The sequence below is a fragment of the Spea bombifrons genome, chromosome 1, assembly GCF_027358695.1.
Source record: "Spea bombifrons isolate aSpeBom1 chromosome 1, aSpeBom1.2.pri, whole genome shotgun sequence".
NCBI lineage: Eukaryota > Metazoa > Chordata > Amphibia > Anura > Pelobatidae > Spea > Spea bombifrons.
Genome location: NC_071087.1, coordinates 52,998,631 through 53,024,474, shown reverse-complemented (window position 1 = coordinate 53,024,474; position 25,844 = coordinate 52,998,631). Strand labels below are relative to the sequence as shown.

The 25,844-nt window shown below is 39.4% G+C and overlaps 2 protein-coding genes across 3 annotated transcripts in view; one reads left to right on the top strand and one right to left on the bottom strand.

Annotated features, from left to right (window-relative positions):
- Positions 1-7,600, top strand: part of USO1 (USO1 vesicle transport factor) — a 28,590-nt gene extending 20,990 nt beyond the window's left edge. For both annotated transcript variants that reach the window (XM_053461605.1, XM_053461604.1), the window contains 9 exons: positions 962-1,143; positions 1,607-1,728; positions 1,921-2,059; positions 2,248-2,402; positions 2,903-2,974; positions 3,692-3,790; positions 3,905-4,009; positions 6,038-6,253; positions 6,659-7,600. In XM_053461605.1, coding sequence (XP_053317580.1) covers positions 962-1,143; positions 1,607-1,728; positions 1,921-2,059; positions 2,248-2,402; positions 2,903-2,974; positions 3,692-3,790; positions 3,905-4,009; positions 6,038-6,253; positions 6,659-6,781 — 1,213 coding nt within the window. In that variant the 3' untranslated portion in view covers positions 6,782-7,600. The remainder of the gene's footprint in view (positions 1-961; positions 1,144-1,606; positions 1,729-1,920; positions 2,060-2,247; positions 2,403-2,902; positions 2,975-3,691; positions 3,791-3,904; positions 4,010-6,037; positions 6,254-6,658) is intronic.
- Positions 7,601-19,218: 11,618 nt separating this feature from the next.
- On the bottom strand, positions 19,219-25,233 carry ENAM (enamelin). Its single transcript, XM_053461669.1, has 5 exons — positions 25,228-25,233; positions 25,105-25,140; positions 23,967-24,248; positions 23,719-23,772; positions 19,219-21,840 (listed from the first exon to the last, which is right to left on the bottom strand). The coding sequence occupies exons 1-5, from the start codon at positions 25,231-25,233 to the stop codon at positions 19,219-19,221; spliced, it is 3,000 nt and encodes a 999-aa protein (XP_053317644.1).
- Between the last annotated feature and the right edge of the window lie 611 nt (positions 25,234-25,844).

Genomic DNA, 25,844 nt, shown 5'->3' with positions numbered 1-25,844 from the left:
AAGTTCCCCTAATCACTATTGTGATTCCAGCACTTTGATGTTTTACATTTGTACCACATTACGTTACATTTACATTACACGAGTCATGCTGAGCTCATCATCTTCTATTATTGCATGTTTTTGCCTTGTGGAGGCACCTGGCATGTATTAACTGGACAAAAGTGTCTGCAGTGTAATCTAGCTTTGTTATATTTTACATACCTATCATCATATACTATGTATATTGTCTGTTAGACTCGTACATTCAAATTTGTGCGAATTGGCAATGTTAATAACATTTGACGAGGAACCACCAATAAAACAAAAGAAAATGAATGTCTCCCTACTATCTCCACAGCTTCCGTTTCCCCGTGACTGCTCCGTGCAGCTCCGCTTCTTATCTTGCATCTTCTTGTTTTTCTGTCTACATCCTTCTGTCTTCCACTGCTTCAAAAAGTCTTAGTTCTTCGTCTGCATCTCTGATTGGAGAAACAGGGAGAGGATGTGCCCCGAGGCTTCACCTTTTTGCCCAAAGTAACGCCCGAGCAATAAGCTGCAAGATGAGAAGTGGAGCTGTGCAGCATGGAAACGGGGACATGGAAGAGGTTGGTAGAGAATGAAGACCTATAGGAGAAGCGGAAGAAGACAGAAGAACAAGAAGATGCAAGATAAGAAATGGACCTGTGCAGCAGGTTTTTGGTCCATAACACTAGGCTCTCTTTTCTGTATATTTTATCATACCTATTCCACAGAAGCCAGTATAGAGAAATATTTGTTTGGTGCGTATTGTTGCTGTTAACATTGCCCATGTTTGCCCCGCTAGCCAAATCAGGGGTTGTCTATATGTGATTGGTAGGGAAAGAACTCAATACAACCTTCACAGAGGTAACAGATTCCAAATGTAATTGTTTTTTAGTATCACATCTTATACATCATCTCTAGTGTTGTTTTCAAACAAGTGAGGAGTTCTTGTCTGTTTTAGAGAGAAGCTGAAGCAACTGATAGAGAAAAGGATCGGTAAAGAAAACTTCACAGAGAAACTAGGTTTCATTACCAAGCACGAATATTACTCAAAGGCGGCCCAGAAACCCCAGCCTATCTTTTCAAGTCCTGACCAAATGATGTTTGATCACGAATTTACCAAACTTGTTAAGGAGCTAGAAGGTGAGCCTTGTATATTTGTGTGTAAATAATTCACTGGAAATGTGGACCTGTAAGGGTCTGCTGTTTCACATGCAGGAACGTGAAAATACAGGTGGAAGTGGCTGGAGGTGGACAGACTGCTGTGTAATACATAGGGCAGGGCTTTGGAGTAGTGACAGGGCATGAAAGAGAAAAACTAAATAGCAGATAGCTTTCTTTTACTTCTCTATATGATGCAGAACTTGATCTGGTGATATTTTCACCTCCTAGGCGAAACAGCACCTTTGATTTAAGGCAGGCTGTACATTATTATATTTTGTTTTTTCCTGTAAATAATTTACATTTTTTATGCACCATTGTATTTGTAATTGGAAATAATACAGACCAAATCATTTAAACTAGTGATATGGTTTACTATTTGTTTCATTCTCTGTTTATCCACAACTGATATGCAACTTTTTAATTTGTATATACCCCTATCCAGCTGTAATTACAAAAGCCATTTACAAATCGAGTGAAGAAGACAAGAAAGAGGAAGAAGCAAAGAAGTCTTTGGAGCAACAGGACAGCATTATATCTCACTACAAAAGTGTCATCAGGGAGCAGGTACAAAAAGCAAAGCTATACAGACAGATTTGGGATAGTATTTGCAAAGGTATACGTGTTTATAGTGGACCTACATGCTAATCAGTGTTACAGATAGCCAGCTTGTCTCTCTTATTGTGAATGGTGTATCTATCCATATATATATATATGTATGTATGTATGTATGTATATGATTTTTTTTTTTGGTTGTAGGATTTACAGATGGAAGAGCTGAAGCAAACGGTTACTTCATTGCAAGCTAAAAATGAGCAGTTCCAGACAACAATTTCCCAGCAGTTGGCCCAAATTCAACAGCACAAAGACCAGTACAATCTTCTCAAGGTACAGCTAGGTATGGAGTTATAATATGTCATTTCATCTTTTCTTATGAATACAAATGAAATTCTTAACAGAATCCAATTTAAAGAAACCTTTCAAATACATGTGGTGTAAAGACACGCCAACTTTTTTTTTTATATACTAAATTCATGTATTTCTGCATGGAGATTGGATTATGTTTATACTTTTCCATTTATCCAGGGAAAGACAGTCAGCATCATAACAGCAGTGCACAAATGAATGGATTCCAGCCTGAAGAGGTAACCAGGTTAAAAGAAGAAATGGAGGAATTGCGGAAACAACACGATTCACTAGAAGGGGAGCTGTCTGAAAAGAATGCTTTAATCGAGACATTGGTAAGTAATTCTGTAATTGCTACCTGAACAGGTATAGCTTTGATCATCTAAGTAGATGGGAACAATAACTAGTACTGAATTTTAAAATAACTAAATGCCCAATCACAATATTATATCAATACATTTGATGAATGGATATGATAGCTGCATGAGCCCTTCAGATTTTCATGTTGTCCATCTTGCAAATGCATGTCTTGCCACTGATCGATAGCTTCAAATAGCCAATCAGTGGCAAGAAATGCCAGATCATGGAAGAAGGTGGCAGCTTTTGCAGCATTGCATTTTTTTTGGAAGAATACATATGAATATATCCACTGTTAAAATAGCAACATACACATCGTAATCATAAATCATCTGAAGATGACAGGCTAACTTTAGTTTTAAGCATTAAGCATTGTTTTTTTTTTTTTTTTTGATCAACTAAGTACCTGTTTGTTTTTGTGATCCACGATTCTGGCTTCTCTGTCTTGGTACTTGATTGTAATGTCTTGTCTTTACAGAAACAGGGTCAGGTGGTCGCTGAAATAGTGCAGCCAGCTGGTGAATCAGAACAGATTGCAGATCTTAAAAAGGTATTGGTCTTCTCTCTTTATCACACAAGATACTTTGTTTCTGTGCCTTTTTGTCTGGGTGCCGGAGATTGGCAATAGGTTCCACGACCATTCTCATCTAATTAGTTGCAATTTTAATAGAAAAAGAACGCAACTTGAGACCGGTTTAAATATCAGAGAATAGAAGCATTCGGGAGTAATTGTTTCTAAGGACTTAAAAAGTAAGCAGGCAACGCAACAAACCATTAAGAAAAGCAAGCAGGGCCCTGGTTTTTATAACAATAGGCAGAAAGAGGGGAGGTGTTTCTGCCACTTTCCAGAGTTTTTTTGTCATGGGATTTAACAAAGAAGAGGAAATGTTAGAACAGTAGGTCATATTCTAAAACTCAAGGCTAAGAGGCTTAGTTTTAATGTAAAAACACTTTACTTTACTGAGGGTGGTAGATTAATGGAACAGCCTCCCACCAGATGTGGTTTAGGTTAATACAGTAAGTGCATTTGAAAAACATGCATGGGATAGGCATATTGCCATCCTGAATCTAAGGGGAGATCAAGTACTAATTAAAGTCTGAGTCTTTACATCAAGCAAAATGGGCAGATTGGATGGACCAGTTCTTTTCTGCCATCAAATTCTGCGTTTCCAATTTCACAAGATTGTAACGTTAGGTTGATGTTGGAATTTTTATTGTACTCCTAATAACTTGTTCTGAGCCATGGGAATTTTCTTCTGTTTCACAGGAAATGGAAACTTTACGATCACAGTTACAGGTTCAGTCTACAGAAATCAACAGATTGCAAGCAGAAAGAATGGAATTCCTTCAGACGATAGAAAATAACGTAAGCCCTTACACAGCCAGTAGGCTGTACTGTAAATGTGCATTTTTGATGACTCCTTTGTATTTTGTCGGTGCATATCTTTATATTAAGTCATCACATTACCACTGTCTACAGGCTCCAGCTTCTGCATCGGGTGTCCACACGGTGTCTGCATCTCCGAAAAACACAGAACTGGAAGAGAAAGTGGGGACATTGGTACAAGAAATTACAACTTTAAAGGTCTGTCAATTTAACAGTCAGGTTTACAGCACGGAATATAGTGGGAGCAGATCATTTGTTAAATATGTACACTTGTAATGTGACAGCAAGTACACAACAGTATACAAAGTCCTACTTTATAATCTTTGTCATGACAAAGATTTCAAGTGAAGAAAAAAGGGCCTGGTTTAAAGCTTTTTTTCATGTAAAGCAAACAATATGGGGCTCTTTGTATCTTAAAGGACACTTACTACTAGATAATTTGTATAAAATTAAACTGTTGGCCAAAATATGAAAGCTGGAGAACTGGACTATTTATTCTGTATGTTCCTTACCTGGCACACTCTGCTTCTCTACTATATTACTGTAGGGTATCATATGTTTTAAAAAAAAATAACTTGGATGAAACAAAAACCCAGCTACAGTAATGTAGGTCAGCATTAATAAACAGTACCTGCTTTATCTCATTTTGTTTCAATGAATGTATCTGCATAATTGTTTGATGGTATTGTAGTCAGTAATGTATTATTTAATATGATGTTTCTTGCTCATACACCACATTGACCAATTAAATTTTGTGGAGTGATGGACTTTATTAGCATTCCCAGAAATATTTGGCTAATTTACCTAGAAAAAAACCCCATTACATTACATTTACATAGCGCCAGCAGATTCTGTAGCTCTGTTACAATAAGTGGGATAATTTAAAGTCACATACAATAACAAACTGTCACAAAAGGAGATGATCTGTTGGAGTTGTTCATTCAGATGGCTTGATTAGGATAATGATTGTTAGGAAGAAAGGTTGTATGCTTCACGAAAAAGGCGGGTTTTCAGAAAGCTTTTGAAAGTTGCGTACAAGGGGAAAGGAAATTCCACAGAAGGGGTGCAGCACGGATGAAATCCTGAATATGGGAGTAATGACAGTAGAAGAGAGAGGCAAGTCATGAGAGGAACAAAAAAGGGCGGCTAGGGGTCTATTTGGATAGGAGGCTAAAGATATTGGGGACTGCAGAGTTGTTATGGGCTCAGTATGTCGGGGTCAGAAGTTTAAATTTGATTCTGAAGGGTATGGGGGGGCCAGTGGAGTGACTGCCACAGAGGAGCAGCAGATGAGGAACTATGAGAGAAAGATTAATCTAGCTGCAGTGTTGAGAATGGATTGGAACAGTGATATGTGTGAAAGGGGGTGACCAGTTAGGAGGGAGTTGCAATCTTGTGTGAGGAATGGGTGGAGAGATTCAAGAGACTAAGTAGTGAGAAGTGGCCTTTTGTTTTAGGCGGTAATTAGTCATTTTAGCGAATGCAGTCTGTTGAATGCTGTGGACAGAAACTGGGTTGTAGAGAGTCAAGAATAGAGTTCGAAGAGAGTAAATTAATTGATTAATAAGATGATTGATAAGTTAGTTGTTGCAGCAGTTTGGTAACGGGAGAAGGGAAACTGAACTGTAGTTTGATGGGTATGTGGGATCAAGGGAAGGTTTCTTCAGGATGAGAGAGAACGTGGCATGTTTGAATGTGGATGGGAATACATCAGAGGAAGAAGAGCATTTAAAGACATTGGTTTGGGTTAAGGACACTAGACAAGAGTGGTAGAACAAGAGGACCTCAGAAACATCACTAGGTGTGACTGGACTGAAGAATTTGATGGTGGCTTTAGGTGAGGAGGGAGGTGGAGATACCATATGCTCAACACCATGAGGCAGGATGTTATCCCTAATGGTGTCAGTTTTGTTTTTAAAGTAGGTGGCATGCTCTTGGATGGAGAAGTTGGAGGGCAAAGGAGGTACTGTGGGACAGAGAAGGGTATTAAAGGTGGACAATAGATGTTTAGGGGTTATGGGAAAGGGAGGAGGTTAATACAATGTTTTGGAGAGAGGGATGGCCAATGTATAGGAATGGAGCATGACTTTGTAATGAGTGAAGTCAGGTGAACAAGACTTCCTCCACAGATGCTCGGTAGTACATGAACACCTTTGGGAGTTCCCCTATAACTGTAAACAATATATATATATATATATATAAATATAGTTTTCTTCTTATTTCCAGGGGGAACTTAAAAGCTTGTCTGAGGAGAAATCATCTTTGATGCAGCAGCTAGATACAGCTCAGAGTACAGCAGCAATTTTACAAGATGAAAAACGTAAAATGCAGCAAGAATTGACAGAGTCAAAGAAAGAGCAAGATGACCTCTTGGTACTTCTTGCAGATCAAGATCAGAAAATCTTTTCTCTTAAGAAAAAACTCAAGGAACTTGGAGAGCCAGTAAGTCATCTGAAACCTATTGAAATAACTCTATTACTACATCTTGAAAAGATACATGTGGAAACTTTGTAAGAAATATGAACAGAATGAAAAGTAAATCTATTGAAATGGTCTGTGTGCTGTAGTTGATATAATATCCCAAAACAAACTTCTCTTGGGAACATCAGGGAGTTTCACTATCCCATGTATCAATATAATTTCTCTAAAAGGAGAAACCTTGTAAGATGGTCATAATGTTTAACAATTGTGCCTAGTTGCATTAGTGGCTTTATGTTGATATCTTGTGTATAGACAATGTGTTTTGTATAATATTTTGCATAATATTCAGAGCATATTTTAATCTCTATGTATGTGCATGTATTAATAGAACATGAGGTATATCATAAAACCAATTTTTTGCCATAGGTGGATGATGAAGATGAGGATTTGGAGTCCGGGGATGCAGGAGACTTAGATGATGATGACGACGACGATTATGAAGATGATGAAGCAATTAATGATGATGAAGCTGGCAGAGAAGATGATTAGAAGCAAAAAATATTATCAATAAAGAAAAATAAATCCATAGTGATTTCCCTAATGCATCATACTGCAGTGAGGGAATCATCGCCAAAGGGACTGTTATCTTGGTTTGAGAACTGTTGCAATCTAAAACCCCAAGCCCAAGCCACAAAAAAAAACTCTTTGGGTAGATTATGATTTAAAGCCTGTCTGGAATATCATTCCAGGTGTTATTTGGGGTGTTACACAATACTAAAATATGGCATTGCAATTCTATCAAACTCGTGTTTTCAGTTTCCACATTGAGTAAGGACTGTCTCTGGACCACTCTGGATCTCTGTCTTGCGTAAGCCAACTTGTTTGCTCTTTCAAAAGGTAAAAACTGCAAAGCTTGCTAAATAAGAAGTCTATAAATCTATTCCATGTTTTGTTTTTGGTTTTTGTTTTGGTTTTTTAGCTTGTTCAGATATGTGTGGCAGACATGAAAAAGAGTGTTTAGTGCCTTCACAGCTAAAACAACTGTGTGATGACCACATTATACTTTGCCACAAATGCAAGGGCATCAGTCATGTTGTCATGTTAGACATTTTTATTTGCGCCATGTATTTTTAATTACAGACAAAAAATAAGAGGTAACAGAATACTACTAGCAGCTTGGTTTTAGACTAACCACTTGCAATTCAAGGCTGTACTGTGCAATTGAATAAAAGTGAGGACAAAAAGTAATTTATTGGCTTAAACCGAGCCGCGTTTAATTAAGTTCAGCATAACATTTTAAAGCATTGAGTTAAAAAAATACTCTAATTTGATGTTTTACTAATAAAATAGATTATACATTTATGAAAAGTTATCAGATCTAGTCTTTTGTATCTTTTTGGGGTTTTCAAACATTTTGTAACACACCTTTAATTTTGTATTTCATGAAAGAGTAGAACCAACAGAATTCCATCTGTTGAACCACAACACTATACTTTGCCTTCACTAAAGTGAGATTGGCAGGATCCCTTGATGTTTTCCATGTGTTACACCGGGACTTGGACAGAAGTGGATAATCACAGTTTAGCATGGTGATTCTTGAAGGTGATTCTGTCAGCTGCATAATGCTTAGCCAAACATATTAGAACACCAGGCTACCCTTCCCCAATTGCTGTTTTCTTTGGGTTGTTATATTCAAGAGTATTTTAATAATTTAATTAAACGTCGCATTTTATTTTGTTGGAGACACATTCAGCTGCTTCCTAAGTGTAATCGGTTTTGCTGAAATGCCTTAAGCCACTCACCAATATACAACCCCCTTCAAGATCGCTCTGTGATTCCTCCAAAGAGCAACCACAATCGCCTTCAGTGAGTGAGATTGCTGCCACTCGCAAGATGGCGGAACCAAAGCAAACGAGTTCACAGAGTCTGTTCAGATGCTCCTGAGAACTCTTCAGCTGCATTCAGCCATGCAAGTTAATGGAGCCCAATCACAATGTGATTAGTAAAATAATAAAAAATTTGGTAACATGTAAAAATTATTCCCCACTGATGATACATTACCCCCTGCAATGCCTCGAAATCAATGCAGGGGTCCTGTACGATTGCCCTCAAACAGCCAAGAAAGCCTATGCGTAGGTGGTATCACTGTACTCGTGGGATGTTGCTGAACACATATCTGGTGCTGTTTGAGAGTGACGTATACCAGGAGCTGTAATTTCATACCAAAATTACGTGTGTGCAAAAAATGTACTACCACAAAATATGACAAAGGCTGGTAGTAGAATTAGTGCATGGAAAGAGTTAAAATACTAACGTTTGAAATACCCTGGCTAGTTTTCAAAAATATATGGTTTGGTGAGGGTAATTGTCCTGAAAAAAAAACACAAAACAAAACACAATGTATAACTTGTGTGGGTACACTAAATGCGAGAGGAAAATTACAGCTAAACATGAGCACCGCAGTAAAGTTTGTCGCGAATGGTACAAAAAAAATAAAAGCAGCCATTGCCATGGGTTAAAAAGCACTGTGTGACTAAGACATGGTGCGCCAGGATGTGATGTAATCCAGGGCTTGACAAATTTGTTGTGATTCTAGGCGCCAGGTAAAAAAGTTAGGAGCCAGGATTTTTTTAAACTAACAGTTGGTCAGGAGTGATCTGATCATCATCAGCCCACTTACTAAACTCACAGCATTTGACCTGGAAGCACCCTGGACTTTCAGGTCAGTGCTGTTTTTTTTTTTTTTTTGTTTTTTTTTAACCCTTTCAATGCTGATGTTCCATTGGAGCACAGCATTGACTGATATTTAGTCCCCACAAGCTTGTGGGGACAAATGTTAACCCCTGCAATGCCACGAATGTGTCATACACAATTGTGGCATTGAAGGGGTTAACGCTGCACTGTCGCTCTCAGGGAGCAATCAGGCAGCAGGGGGTGTTGGGGTGGCTCTCCACACTCACGGGGAGACCAAAGAACCCTCTCCCCTGTCCCTGAAGCTGCCTCTGGGACTCAAATTGCTGGTCTATAGACCAGCCATTGCATGGGGGAGTCTCTCTGATGACTGCTGTAGGCTTTCATGCCTACAGGAATCATCAAAGGGCTTGTGGGGGCTCGTTTTTGCTGTTGCTGGCCTGCCTGGGCTTCCAGGCAGACCACCAGCAGCAGAGCCCCGTACAAAACGGGAATTAACCCCTAAATGCCGCGATCGCGGCATTGAAGGGGTTAACGCTGCACTGTTGCTCTCATGGAGCGATCAGGCAGCTGGGGGGTGTTGGGTCAGGTAACCACACTTGTGTGGGGACCCAATCAACACACAACCCCCTTCCCTGAAGCTGCCAGTGGCAGCTGAAAACGCGATTGCTGGTTTTGCAGCAACCGCGTTTTCAGCCTACAGGCTCACTCCGTGGGAGTGATCTCAGGCTCGGGGGCGGGCTCGGAGTGGCTGTGCTGTCTGCCCAGACTCCACGGCAGACAGCAGCAGCGCCCCCGTGTGGTGACTCAGCCTCTTACATCCACAATTTTTTCTGGATGTAAGAGGCTGACAAAACCTAGGCGCCAGGACAAAATTCTCTGTCGCCATGGCGACCTGGCGCCTGGGATTTGTCGAGCCGTGATGTGATCGACCTGCTCCGCCAATCGCCACGCGCCCAAGTTCAAGTGAGGGCAAAATGAAGGAGCTTGCCATGATGTCGTAACTACAGGGGTCTGGTGTGACCCCTTCTTCCTGTCTCCTCGTACCGATTCAACATTGTTTAGAAAAGGCCCTTTCTAAACTATTTTGAACCGGCACTGGCCGGCAGAGGCGTATGAAACCGAGGTTGCTCCCTAATCTGGCCTTCGAAGCATTAAGCTATCCTGAATCTAAAACAAGATCAAGGACAGATTAAGACCCGAGTCTTAAAAAAAACAACAAAAAAAACAGATATATATATTTCAAACTCTCTTTAATAGTATGCTTTCATGATGTGCCATATGTTTTATATCATACATAATTAAAAACAAATACTTTAATTATCTCCCCTTGTCAGTGCTTGATAGCCCCTGGTAATGGAGTCTTCAACAGTTCCTGGTCCACACGTAACTATAAGTGGCTCTGTCTTTGCAGTTGGCATAGTCGGTTTTGTCTGAGGAGGCTTCAATGTCGTAGTTAATACTGGATGCTTCCTCTGTGATCAAAATGAAAGTAAAAAATTTAGTCGTCACGTAGTTTATATATGCTTTACTTGGCTATTCGATTTGTGGTTTTATTGCACTAATCCTTTTTATAGAAATGTTTTGATTTTGATACTAGTTTGTCTTCAAAAACTCATCATTTTGCAATGTATATTCCAAAAGATTATGTGATCGGATTTCTGTTTTGGAAATAACATTCCATTTCCAAAAAAACTTTTTCTTTTGGGTATATAGTTATAGGCGTGGATATGGAAAGGGTTTTCACCAACACTTTTTTCTGTGAATTAGTGCCATTTATTTAACCAAGTAGCGAGTAACGCATATTATTTATTTTGTAAAGATGTTTCTGTTGTTTATATACATATTATTGTGACTTTTCTGGCTGCACTGATTACCGCAGAAATATTCTTAGCATCTAGAAAAAGGGAGATGTAGGAGGAGGAACTTGGATGAAGGTATATAGGTCCTACAGAGGGACACTTAGGTGATATGAAAAAAAACTTACACAGAAAAACCAGTGAATGCGATGAAATCCAAAATTCTGGGGTAGGGAAAAACAGGCAAAATTAACATGGTATATAATGTCACATAAAACTTTAAATTATGATGAACCAAACACCTGGGCTATGATGTTATACCTGGTTTCTTGCATGAAAAAGAAGCCCAGAGGATCTTCTCAGAATGGTCTGGGTACAACTACCTCTGTATCTACATCACTCTGTAGCACTACTGGGTCACTTTAGCCCTAATGCTCTCCCACACTAGGATTAAATCTGCCCAAAGAAAGTGAATCTTCTCTGAGAGCGACTGAGGCTGTTAAGTGAGGATCTGACAAAACTCTATGTACATTGTTGACTCCTGCACAGTCAGAGTCCTGCTTTTGCTGTGAAGACCAGTTATAATGCTGCAGACAGAAGCAAGCATCAGCAGGTAAATAAAGAAAACCATTCTGTAATGGAAGTAAGCTTTGCAGAATTATTTACTTAAACGTAAAGTGGCACTACACTTTCTTTTTAAAGTGTTGTCTTGGAAGCAGAAGGTGCTTCAAGGTGTGAATAGTACCAACTGTACCGCCAATAAAGCCTATGCAAGTCCAAACTTTCCATGAGAGGTTATTGGTTTTCTTGAGCAGTTTTATATGGGTTTTGGATGTGTAATCGGCCCTTACAAGTGGGATCTGTCTGATGTCATGAAGATGTGTTTCTCTGTAAGAGCACCAGTGGAAACATTTACGTTTATAGGATATATAAGACGTGAGATTATACAAGAAACCTTACCCTTTGTGAGTACTTATGTCTATGCCCATGGTGTGGGTTAATTCTTCTTTTCTATGTAAATAACACAAAGTGACATCATTTAGAACACAATCACAATGCCTAAAAGACAAATCAACAGTTTGAAACAAAGTTTCATATATAGACACTAAGGTTCCCTAAATTAAGCATTTCTAAATAGTTTGCTTACCAACAATGCTATTGGGCAGGTACCTATATTAATAGTTAATTTGCCTGCTTTTCAAACTTAATATTACCAATCTAACCTTAAACACTTTAAGCTTATGACCGCTAAACCACCAAATATGAATATGGAAAACCAATACAAAAAATTACTCCAGACTCCAGATGTTGCAACAAGGTTTTTTTCAACAGGAATGTTTCCCAAGATTTTGTAACTTGGACAGTGTGCAAACAGCCAGAAATAAAGCTGCAGGTGAGGTAAGGGTTTCAAAGAGGGTGTGGGAAGTAGGGACTGAGTTTGTATGTATGTATGTATGTTTGTGTAAGCATGAATGCATCTCTGTGTGTGAGCATGACTGTGTTTGCTTAAGTGAGTATAAATATAAATGTGTAAGAGTGTATTAGCGTGAATGTGAAAGTATTTGTGAGCATAAATGTGTATGTGTAAGCGTGTGTGTTAGTGTAACATGCGTGCATTTGTTAACATGAGTGTGTGTGGAGGATTGTGTATGCAAGGGGCTACTGGGACCACTTGGCTTTACCGGCCCCCTGGTTCTCCTGGACCCAGGCCTAGTCAGTATATACAGTGATCAGCCATAACATTATGTGACCACCTTGCTAATATTGTGTAGGTCCCCCTTTTGCAGCCAAAACAGCACTGACCCATCGAGGCATGGACTCCACTAGATTTCTGAAGGTGTGCTGTAGTATCTGGCACCAAGACGTTAGCAGCAGATCCTTAAAGTCATGTAGGTAGCTAGGTGGGTCCTCCATAGATGCATCCTGGTGCCATGTGCACCCATCCATCCACATGATGTAAAAGAAAGCTTGATTCATCAGACCAGGCCAACTTTTTCCATCTCTTTTTGGTCCAGTTCTTATGCTCACATGCCAATTGTGGACACTTTCGGCAGCGGACAGGGGTCAGCATGGGCACCTTGACTGTTCTGCGGCTACTCAGCCCCATACACAACAAACTGCAATGCATTAACCAATTGCCCCCCAGGCCGCCCTAAATCCGGGCCAGTGGGCCGGACGGACGACCGGCAGACGAGCATTCAATGTGGCTGCGGCCGCAAAGTTAAAAACTAAGCAGCCGCGAGCAGGATTGAATGCGGCCGTCATGCATACCTGGCGGGGGGGGGTTGGGGGGGGTGGTCCGCCCCGGCTGCCGCTCATCTGAGGGGTGCCACCATGCCGGCACACCTTCAGAAACGATGCGCGCAGCAACTGTGGCTGTGCGCCGGGACTTGATGTCAAATCCCGGCGCACAACACTGAAGCCACGCCCACCGTCTTCCGTGCACAGGACAGGAAGAAGAAGAAGAAGAGGAGGAAAAGTCAGAGTGAAAGAAGAAAAGGTATGAGAGAGTGGATTAGTAAGTGTGTGAGAGTGATGGGTGTTATGCTGAATGTAAGTGTGTGAGAGTGATGGGTGTTATGCCTAATGTAAGTGTGTGAGAGTGATGGGTGTTATGCTGAATGTAAGTGTGTGAGAGTGATGGGTGTTATACTGAATGTAAGTGTGTGAGAGTGATGGGTGTTATGCTGAATGTTTGTGAATGAGGGTTTCAGATAGCATGGATGTGTAAGTGTTGGGGGATAGCTTGGCATAGGGAGTCCGTAATCACATTCCTTTCATGCCCAGATTCCAGCATGTAGTGGCTGCCTAGGCATGATAGGAGTGTGATTGCTGTTATAAATTTATATTTTTAAAGTTTTTTTTTCAGTTTTGGCCAAGTGAATGCTGAATTTTTAGTTTCAGTCCAGAATTTTCATTTCGGTGCATCCCTACTATATACTATGCCAGTCACTAAAGTGGTAAGCCTACACCACATCAATGTTTGGCTTAGTATATAGTGATAGGGGTTGTCAGTGTCTGGCTCAATGTATAGGCACACATTGACGGTGGTGCTGCGTAATCCCTAAGTATATAATGATAACAATTTTGCTGTACCCCTGTCAATGTTTGCCTAACCATAGAAACAATGCAGTTTTATAGTGTGTGTGTGTGTGTGGGGGGGGGGGTGCCACATACAGGGTCTGCCACAGGTGCCAAATACTCTAGGTACGCCCCTGCATCATGCGGCTGTCAGACCCAACGGCCATGCCTCAGCTCCTCTTCCCACTTCTTAAATCGGGTGTGATGAAGAGCTGAGGCATGCGGTGCGTGCACGCCGGCCACTTTAATTTCATTAGGCGCTGGTGGAGTGACTGCCGCATGACGGCCACTTTCAATGTCGCTCGCAGCCGCTTTAATGGTGCAATGGGCCAGTTGACTAGACTTGCCCCCCAGGCCTTAGGCTGCCAGCCCTCCCCTGATTTCAGCAATTTGAGCTACAGTAGCTCATCTGTTGGATTTGACCACACGGGCCAGCCTTCATCCCCACGTGCATCAATGAGCCTTGGCCACCCAGGACCCTGTCACTGGTTCACCGCTTTTCCTTCCTTGGACCACTTTCGATACTGTCGGTACTGACCACTGCAGATCGGGAACCACCACAAGAGTTTTGGAGATGCTCTGAACCTAGTCTAGCCATCACAATTTGTCTTTTGTCAAAGTCGCTCAGATCCTTACACTTGCCCATGTTTCCTGGTTCTAACGCGTCAACTTTGAGGATGACGTGTTCACTTGCTGCCTAATATATCCCACCCGCTGATAAGTACCATAATGAGATTATCTGTGTTATTCACCTGTCAGTGGTCATAATGTTAATGCTGATCGGTGTATACATGCTCTAGCGCTCATTCTAACATCACACACTGACACAAACACATGCTAGCACCAGTTACTCATGCAAACATCATACAATGACAAATATACTTTATCACCCAATGCTGACACACACTCACCATACCGCAACATACAAACGCATGCTATAATTACACACACACCCTAGTGCCATACAATAACGCATATACAGACACCATACTTTTACACATATTATACAACCACATAAACACACACTCCCCCTCACAGCCATCCCTCCAACAGGTCTCTCTCTAGCTTATTCAAACTTAATAGCTTCCCTTCCCTTGATCTGAGACTTTCACAGCTTCCCATGTGACACCTCTCCTCCTTTTATCTCTTACCATTTTAACCATATTGAATACATCATTCAAACATTCATAGTGTGGGTTGGAAAACGATATGTGAACCCCTAGGCTATCCACTAAGGCTAGTTTGGAGGAGTTAGCAAACGTGCAGTCCAATCAACAAAACAGAATTGAAATTGTGTTTTAGAGATACTTTGACATAAAAGTAAAACTGAACCAAGCCTCCCAAAAAAGAAATCTCGGAAGACCTACAATCAAGAATTGTCGCTTTGCATAAAGCTGGAAAGGGTTAAACGTAATCTCAGAATTTCCATATTTTAATACATATCTTGACAGCGGACCCAAAAATATCTGTCAAGATAAAATAATAATAATAATAATAATAATACTTACTGCAGTACATGTGGCCAGCACCAACAGGAGAACAAAGATACACAACAGCTTCATCTTTTACCCTAATAAGAATAATGTTGTATGTTTAGATAAGGTTTTAGTGGTCTTACCCACCGCGTGTAACTGACACACACTTAAGCATAAACCTACTCTAACAAAGTACACTAATACTCATATATAAAACATGGCTGTCACCAAATTCTCAGTTAATTATGTTAGAAGTAAATAATTTGGGTCATGGCCTATATTGCATGGATTCAATTGAACCCTAGTTTCATACCAGTTATCCTAGGTCCATTTGACTCCCTAGATTAGTATAAAAAAGCCTTCTACATACACACACTCTCTCACATAAGGTTTCTATATGTCTTGCCTTTGGTGATTAAACACTTCACAAATGTTGCATTTAAATCATAGTTTATACATAACATAACATCTACATTGTAGCGCATTTTATTATAGTCTGCTACTATCAAATATATTTTAACTCTGTTTACCCCAAGAGTACTCTCGCTTCGCTAACTTTTAAAACAGAAATAAGATAAAATAGATTTTAATGATATTCAAGTGATTCCTAAAATTATGGAAGATAAAGAAATGCATATAAAGGATTATATATATATATATATATATATATATATATATATATATATATATATATAATATACATATATAACTATCCTTTTTTTCTTTAAAGGTTCACATCTAGTACACAGTATGACCATAAAAAGACACAGCAAGAATTACAAGGGTAATTCACTAGAGGACAAGTTTTAATTACCAAATTGACAAAAGTAGTATAAATGTATCTACTGTATCTATCTACTGTACTTCAGCATCCGATTTGATATTGAGAAACATTTTCAGTAGGAATTTCAGTTGGCAGGGAAAATAATTCACCAACACACCTAATTTGGAATTAACCACCTCACTGGTAAACCACATCAAAAATCATAGTATTGTTTCACACAGCCTAATGGAATGCTATTCAACTCATTATAACACTGTATTTATGAACCTGTGTATGATTTCATCAATATACAATAGTCTAATATCTGTATTTGCGGATTAGAATGAAAATTTATGTCTAGTAAGATTGCACTGGAAAAAAATCTTATTACCAGCTGAGGTGTGTGCATCAAGTCATTATTCTTGTTTTTTTTATTTTGTTTAGTTGTGGGTCTAACTCTAGCTACCCAAACGGTATGTCAATTGTTATAACCCCCCAAAAAAGATTTGCACCCTAAACAAAGTTTCAGTTTTTAGTGCAGATTTAATCACTGTGAAATATAATAATGGGAAAAATATCAATTGACAATACTTCCCTCTGTAAGCAAACACTAGAACAATTAACACATTTAAACAGTTGTTTTATCAACTGTTAAATAGTAGGAAACAATGTGAAGAGCAGAAAGGCCGATTGGTTCTAATTTTCCTTTAAGTTCCATGTTCCTATATCAGAAAGAAAAGAGAGACACCTTACCTTAGTACCCTTTGCAAATGCTAGTACTCCCAGAAAGGGAGTTTCATATATACACAACCTAGACGTGACTCTAAAACCACAGTTATTTTCTGGTGGTTAATATAAAATTGCATTTCGTAATAATCTGTAAGCCATCCTTCCTGGAACAGTCTAGACAGGTGTATTGCAACATTACTCCTAAAATGTCGCATACCTCAGAAAATCAAAGGGGCAAGCCATCAGGAAAGAGAAATGGGCGAAGCATAAAACATGTGAGTTTGCAGAGAAAGAAGATCTACTTGAGCTCTCCAAAGTAACACAGCCAAATCCGTGGGACCCCATGGGATAGACCCAAAGCTCTATATTTGACTGGGTAACAATATACCAAAGAGGAGCCGTGGATATAGTCTGTTTGACCTGTCACTGCTAGAAGACTCATAAATATATTGCAGTGCTGGGTTTTCACGTTAAGATAGTTGAATGGATAAGGTAATGGTTGAATAGCAGGAAACATAAGTTTGCAGTTAAAGGTGTATATTCAGAGGAAGACCTTGTTACGTAGCAATCTCAGGAATCAGTACTTGGACCCATACTTTTTTAGTTATTTTACCAAAGGTCTTAAAGGAAAGGTACAGTATGTCATTTTCGCAGAAGGTCAGCAACAGGGTAAACATTCTTGGAGGAACAAGCCAAATGGCAAATTATTTGCATAAATTAGAAGAATGATGGCGAGTGTGCTAGGTCCCATTAAATGTTGATAAATAGAGAATAACAAACTTCGGACATAAACATCCCAAGGAAGAATATAGCATCAGGGGCAATGTTCTGTCAGTGGCGACAGAAGAGAGGGACTCTCTATAGCTCTAGAGCTATCCATATTTTAGAGAAAAGAGGAGAGAGGACATTTAACTAAACACAGGGATTTAACAAAGTACAGGAGGAAAGTTTATGTCAAAGGAGGAGAAATGTTGGAACAAAAGGTAAGCATATATATTGTTTCATGGGAGTAGGACTGCAGAGGCTTATGGTGAGAAAATAGACTTTACTTTATTGCAACCAGGCAGGGCTGTTTATACCAGACAGGGGTCCTTGACATGCAATCCCACATTTAACACTAAATGCAGTTCCTCATCAAGTCCTTCTCCCATACACACCCTTGTGTTCCTGCTGAAACAGCCCCCAGCCCTCCAACACACACACAATCCCCTCAGACTTCCTGGCACCGATGCCTTTTCCGACCCCTTGTGACCATCTCACCAGTGGTAAAACGGACTCACTCTCCTAACCCTGACCATCAACTACTAAACCTAGCTATCTGTGTACCAAATTGCGTTGTTCTAACTCCACAAAATCCAAGAAATCACCATGGAAAGAGTGACATTATGAGTATACGGTATAGCTGGCAGGGTATTGTGTTTATAAGTTAATCATGTTCCTATATAATTTTGTTATGTATATAAATCTATGTATTGTTCAATAAACCAGTTCCTGTTTTACTCTAACATCTGTGTTGTCTGGTGATTTGGGTAAATTTTTACATACAGCTATTCTCATGGTTCCAGTGATGAGGACGTAGTGTCTGATGGAGATACCCTACTAGGGTACCAGTAAGTCTAAAACACATTGATCCTCAGATTTGCTTCTGTTTCCAAAGAAACAATGAGAGGAGGTTGTCCTGGAAATATTGGATGATATGTATAGTAGCATAACAAAAAATTGCAGGGGCCTCTATGGGAGACTGACAGTGGTGACCCCAAAGCTCTTCCTACCTATACAGTGACATACTTAAACACAAAAATATAATTATACACAAACTGTAACATACTCACCTCACACACCTCTACCTTTGTTGGTTGAGAAGGCACAGGTTTAGTAGCATACAAATACTCACACACAGTAACACATTTACCCCCACACATATTCACACCCGTAGTAACATATTTAGACACACACATTCACACGCACACAGTAACACACTTATTTGCTGAGGAAGAAGGACACAGACTTAAGGAGGACAGATCATGTCAGCTTAAGTGAATTGCATTCTTTGAAGAGGTGGGCGAAAATATAAATCGCAGTGTTTCAGTGGATGTCATTTATTTAGATTTTGTGGAAAAAAAACGTGATACAGTGCTACATAAAAGGATGCTGTACAAATTGAAATATGTAGGCCTGCTTGCACTTGGATTGATAACTGATTTAAAGATAGAACGAGTTTAGAGAGTTATTGTTAATGGAAAATTGTTCCACTGGATGAAGGAACGGTTCTGTCCTAGGCCCACTATTTTTAATGTCAATGAGCATTGAAAACAAGTATCTGTGTCTGCATATGACACACAATTAGGTTAGGTAATATAGTCTGAACGTCCAATATATTCTGTTTCAAGGCTAGGAAAAAACCCATATAGAAAGGGCAAGTAGACTGGATATGCTCCATACTTTACTTTACTTGTTGAGTATTAAACAGTCTGCCACATTGCTCACTGGGTCAATATTGTTTTCAGACGGTTGGTGCACCATAGAATATTCATCATGAGTAACTACACCTGCTACAGTAGATGGCTCTCCAGCGGGTATGTCACGTTTTAAATAAAATGCATTTGGTTTGCTGGGAACTGTGTTTGCCTGTGGAATCTTTTGCCTGTTTTTGGGACAGGTCAATATGCTCAGTAGTTTGCCTGTGGCTTTCTTCAACCTTGCATCGTTCTCTGTTGTCGTTCCCTCTGCCTGTATATTTATTTGTGGCAATTCAACTTTTTCAAAAGCAATGTCATTTTTCCTTGGTGACGTTGATGTATCTTGGAAGAGCGGAAGGTAATTATCCGCATCTCCTCTAGCACTACATGGCCTTTTGTCAACTACTCCGAAACTGCGGTATGAATGTTCTGACTTCTGTTCATCACAACCGTTTGTAACACAAGATATGGCTTCAGAGCGCTCACCTCCTGAGGATAATATATTTTCATTGTTTGAATTATTGCAAGCTGGTGTTAGAGAAGAATCAATTACGTTTCTTGTATGCTGCCTGTGGGTTCTATCCTGATATGGCAGCCATTCATTATATTCCTGTAAAGTTAATCTGAAATTAGAGTTTTCTAGTTTTCCTATAGTGCCTTGTTCTGCATGTGTGTGTTTACAGCAAACATATAACTGGCCAGGGAGTCCACTTGTTGAATCATTTTCAATAACAGGTAAATAGCAAGTATAATGCGTAGACCCTGTGTGACCGATTCCTGGTTCTCTCTGATATGGAGACTGACCTCTCATACCAGAAGGGTACATATCATAATTTGCATTGTCTTTGTGGGTTGCTGCAGAATTATCTGGATTGTAAACCCCTGAATGTTTTTCTGTAAAAGGAGATAACTGTAGATTAACAGGGTCAACTTGACCAAGGTGAGGCTCATGTCTAATAATGTAATATACAGTCTCTATTGGCTCAGATTGGATGTTTGTGCTATTGGGACTTTTTTTATTTTGGGTCTGTGAGTCAACGTTGTAACCTGCAAAGTACCCGTTGTGATCCAAGGAATCAATTATTTTATGGATAGGACCATCTATAATCTGATGCAAAGGTTGGTTACCAGGAAAGTAAATTCGTTCTGTGTGCATTGATGGCTCTGGATTGGATAATAACACATATTTACTCTGATTTTCTGTCATTCTGTCATTGTTATATAATTCTTGCCTAATTTGATTTGCATGGGTAAGGTGGCTTTCCATCGGGTCGTGCAAGTTAGGCTCAACTGCTGAAAATTCTAAATGGTTGACCCAAGGTTGTTTTCCTGAATAAGGCACAGTGCTACTTTGACCATGTATTTTATTTTCTGGATACATTCCATTCCTATGATGTAGTGGGTTAGGTTGTTGGTTATTTTGTTCATTTTCCTCTTCCACTGCATGGTTTAATATACCTTCTGTTCTTTGTCTATCATCAGGATGCACTGGAGTGTTATTTGATGCAAAGGGGCTTACGATATATATTGTCCTCTGTTGCTGTCCAGAAGGTACTTTAGTTATTTGCGGACTGCCTTGTTTGTTCATCCATGGGCTATCCCTGAGGAAAACTCTTACATCTTTTTCATAGAAGTTTTCATCTGGGAGCTGTTGAGGGGGGTTTTCACTTTGAATGAAAGGGGTGTCACTGATTAAAAGAGCTTTGCTGTTTTGGCCTACAACATTAAGCCTATTTTTCTGATTGCTCTCATTCTGAGTCTGAAACTGAATGTTCTGATGATTGGTAAGCAGGCCTCTAGGCATTGTTTGTTGACCTTGAACATTTAGCTGTCTATTATATTCAGCTAAGTATTCATTGCGTTGTGGGTCAAGAATAATCATTTTTGGTTTGGGTATTTTGTTATTTTTAATTGGCCAATGGGAATGTTCCCCAGTTTGTCTTTCTTCATGTTTTCTTCTGAAATTTCCAAGATTTTGTACTTTATTATTTCCAGTATGTGGTTGTACACTTTCATATCTAGGTAGCCTGACAATATTTTGTGATGTACCTCTTGGTCCATCATTGTGACTACCTTTTGGTATAGTTGCTCTGCCGGAATGTTTGTCAGGATCAAAGTGTTGGCTTTCTCTGATATAACCCAGATTTCCAGAATTTGGGCTGCTAGTAAAACTGCCTTTATTTATTAAGTGGGTAAGTAAGTGGATATGATTATGATGGTCTCCACTTCCTGCTTTGTCAATCACATAATACTTATGTTGAGTGTTGCCTAAAACCGTCTGTTGAAATGGCTTGGAAGCATGGGCTAACGTGTTTATATTTTTTCCATGATTAAAGGGGCTTACAGGTACTGTATCTGGTGACACATTTTGGCCATTTAACCTAACATTTTGAGAGTCAACGGGTAGACTAACATTTGGTGTTGTGTTATTTCCTTGGCTTGAGTCTACAGTTGTTGAATTAGTGTCAGCTGTTGTTGAATTGCTTGTCTCTGTAACTGTACTTTCTGCTTTAGGGGACTCTTTCTCAGGGGCTTCTTCATCTTCATTTATTTCCTCAGAATTATAGGGTGGCCTTCCTCCCATTCTGAAATACTCTAAGTAGTTGTTCAGCTAGAAATGTCAAGAAAAAATATTTTTTGGTAAAGGAAAAAACTAGAAGTGTATTCTAGTAAACTACTATGATACATAACATACTTAACATAATATAAATATTAATATATATGTTCATATACTTAATATAAATATATAATAATTATATTTACAATGTACAGAGCCACACAATTATCATTTTATGGAAATATTATCTCTTAAGAAAATATTGTTTATGGCTGTAGATCCTAACCAGAGCCGTATTCTTATTCCAGTATGCAGAGCTTGACCAAAATAAGAAGGGTTTAGGGTTGAGTGTGCTGGGCTACTCTTGAGAACTACTGTATATTTTTTGTCTGTGGCTCTTTAGGCTAGGTGCGGGTCAAAATCAAGTTACAAGAGGCCCTTTCCAAAATTATTTTAAAAGCCTGAGTGCAGCTGCTTAATAGGATCATTACATTTCCTTTTAACCTCTACAATTCTGGAACTTTTTTAACATAAGAGATAGACATGGCACAATTCAGCCTTGGATTAGTCAGTCCCCAGGAATCAAATTTAAGTGCAAAAAAATAATTAAATAAGTCATACACATTAGGGAAAATGTGGTGACGTCCTCTCCCATGATTGGAAGATATGTATAGTTAAAATGATACCATTTATTGGCTAACTGAGAGTTTGATTGCGAGCTTTCGAGACCAAGTTGTTAGGTCCCTTCCTCAGGCATTAATGGAGCTAACATAGACTTTTCTAAATACAAAAGCACATCAGAGAGACAACTTTAACTAAAGCACAGCCATATTGCCCTCAGTTCACCTATATAACAATGCTTGTAGTCAGGCCCGGACTGGGACAAAAAATAGGCCTGGGCATTTAAGCCAGAGCAGCCCATTTTTATTTATTTATTTATTGTTAAAGCCCACCCTTCATGTACCATCTTTGCATTTACTCACTCATTCACACAAATCATTAACACATTCATTAATGCAGTCTCACAAATCATTCAAGCAATTCATCCACACATGAATTCATTGTCATACGCATTCACACAATTCATCCACACATTTATTCATTCATTCATTCTCATACGCATTCACACTACACCTTCTCCCCATCTTATCTGCCCCTTCTATGTTCCCCCTTTTCACTATGTACCCCCTTCCCCACTTCTCAATATATATCCCCTCTCCCCATTTCTCACTATCTAACCCCCCTCTGCCCCTTCTCACTGCACCCCCCTCCCTCACCCTACTTACCTTGTTGCCGGAGCAAGCAGCAACTGCGACCGGGCCCACGGCCTCTACGGCCGCATTAACGCAGGGCCCCTTAATCCCGCCGCAACTGCGACCGGGTCCGCCACTCTAAGGGGCCAGGAAGCCCCCGCACAGGGCTTAAAGTTGCGGTGAGCTTAAGGGGCAGGTGCCCCTTATGCCCTGCGTTAATGCGGCCGTAGAGGCCCAGTCAGTCCGGTCCTGACTGGGCCTATTTTAAGGTAGGAGCCTGGAGCTGCAGCTCCATCAGCCCCTAAGTCAATCCGGGGCTGATGCCCAGTGTGCCCGATGGCCAGTCCGGGCCTGCTTGTAGTGAAGTCCTCTCCCCAATTGAAGGATAAGAGAGGACGTCACCGCAGTGCCGCCATTTAAGCAGAAGATGTGGACAAGAAAAGAAGATAGCAGATTAAGGATTAAAGATAGAATAGAGAAGAGGGAAGAGAAGAAGTCAAAAGAAGATGCAAATAAAGATGAGAAAGTGGTCAGCAGAAGTGGAAGTGGTGGGTAGAGAAGGTAGGGAAACATTTAGAGAGCATGAGAGAGTATAAGTGTGTTAGAGTGAATGTGGGCACTCCAGTATTTTAAAAGTTAAAAGTATTTGATGTTACAAAATTATAAGATTTTGACATACCTGTGGCCAATATTGCTGATAAGGACTGATTTCACCAGGAAATGGAGGGAACATCTGTAGGGTAAATGTATGCATATTAAATTATGTTTCATTAAATAACAAAGTCACTTGTGCAGCTAATCATCGATGATATAGTAATTGTTGACTCCATCTATGGTGACTCCATCTATCTATGATTTTATATTCTTCAAGAGAGATATACTGTGCTCTGAACAGTTCCAAGTGCACTCAGCACAGGTCAGACTTACTTGTGGTATCTGGGGGCTGGGTGCAGGAGGTAACTGAAGAGCTTGCTGAGGCTGTTTAGTTACATGTTGATGTTTGAATTGGCTTTGTGGTCCTGTGAATTGTGGTTGGTGCTGGTGTGGGTTTCTTTTCTGCAATTGCGGCACTTGGTGGGGCATTTGTTGAAACTTGGCTGCATTTTGTGGAAGCCATGAGAAGGGTTGCCAGGCTGAAGCTTGATGTAATGGGACCATCTGTGAGTAATGTGGGAAACCTAGTCCATACATAGAGCCCACATGAGGCATCTAGAACAATGGAAGTCTCATATTTAGGTGACTATAAAAACATGAACATGAATACATAATTCATACATTGCTATCATCTAGATAAATTAATACCAGACCACTTTTGTTAGTGTTGGTGTATTTTATATAACGCAACTCTATGACTGAAGATGAGTAACCCTACACAGCTTAGGGAGATTAAGCAAAATATAAATTAAAACTGCTGATAGCTTTCAACAAAGTGTAGTCTTGCTATGGATCACAGAAAGCATCACATTTCCATACACACTGTAACCTTAGTACATTACAAACTATAAAGGTCAGTTTATAGTGAAGGCTCATTTGATACCAAAATTAAATATTGTGTAATCCCTGTCTGACTAGATCACCTTCCCCTATTTTTTGGCTTAAACTATATTTCTAATATATAGAATTTCTATATTCAACAAAACTGAAATTCAGACTATACCCTTTGATTCTAGCTCTCCAAGCTACTGAGTTACTAAGTACTACACTATATGTATTCCAATGTCTTTTGTGCTCATTGCAAATAAGAAAGGGATGCCTTATGGGCAATCATCATCTCAAGTATAAGTAATGAAAGTAATGAAATTATCCATACACATTGGAATTCAGGACTTATACTAATATAATTTTTAAGGCGAAGATGCATAATCATAATATAAATTTAATATTCATTCCTCTGAATTGGTCGCTTAGACTATTGGGAGTGTTTAATAAGTTTATATGCTATGGCGTGTGTTTTCTTTAGTATTTTTGTAATTTATTTAGAAGAAATTAGCTACCACACATTACCCTAAACAGGGCTAATGATTCTAACACTAACTGGAAACCTTGTGAAAAATATACCCCTTACCTCTTCACTGTTACTCCCTGTGTGTCCTAGGTGCATCTGCAATAGTAAATCACTGTTATTACACAGATGCACTACAGAGGTAAATATGGTAACTATAGTTCTATATGTAGTGCAGATACTTACAGGCATGGTGTTACATGACTGCAGGAGTGAAAGGAACACAATTAATCGTGACATTTTTTATTCTATCTAAAAAGAAAAATAAAGAAATGTTAGTGAGGTGAACTGATACTATATTAGAATCCTCTTGTTCTATTGTACACCAAAAACAGTGTACAAGGATAAGAAAAGGCTATCTGTTCCTTAAAAAAAAAAGTTGCATATTAATCACAAAAATCAGTTTTTCAGGTGTGGTAAACTGCCATATAGAATTCTTATGCAAACAACTGTAAAGTAAAGTCAATTTTTGATGTTTCTCCTTGCCTCATATTTTTGAATGAATTAGAGTTATTTTTTTGACCTTGTAAGATTTCTTCACCTGATTAAATAAATCATGCATTATGCAGGGGCTGCTCAGCCCTATGTGCAGAGAAATGGATGGCCCTTCACCATGCATAGTGATTGAGGGAGTTCAAACCACAACTCACATGACAAAGTGAATAAACCTCAGAAAGTGAGAGAGATAAAAAAAAAAAAAAAAAAAGTCGCTGACATTCCCGACACACCTAAAGACTGCCTAGTACACTAACACAGTGCTGTATCCCCATTTTGGTGATAACATTTTAAAACAACACAATATG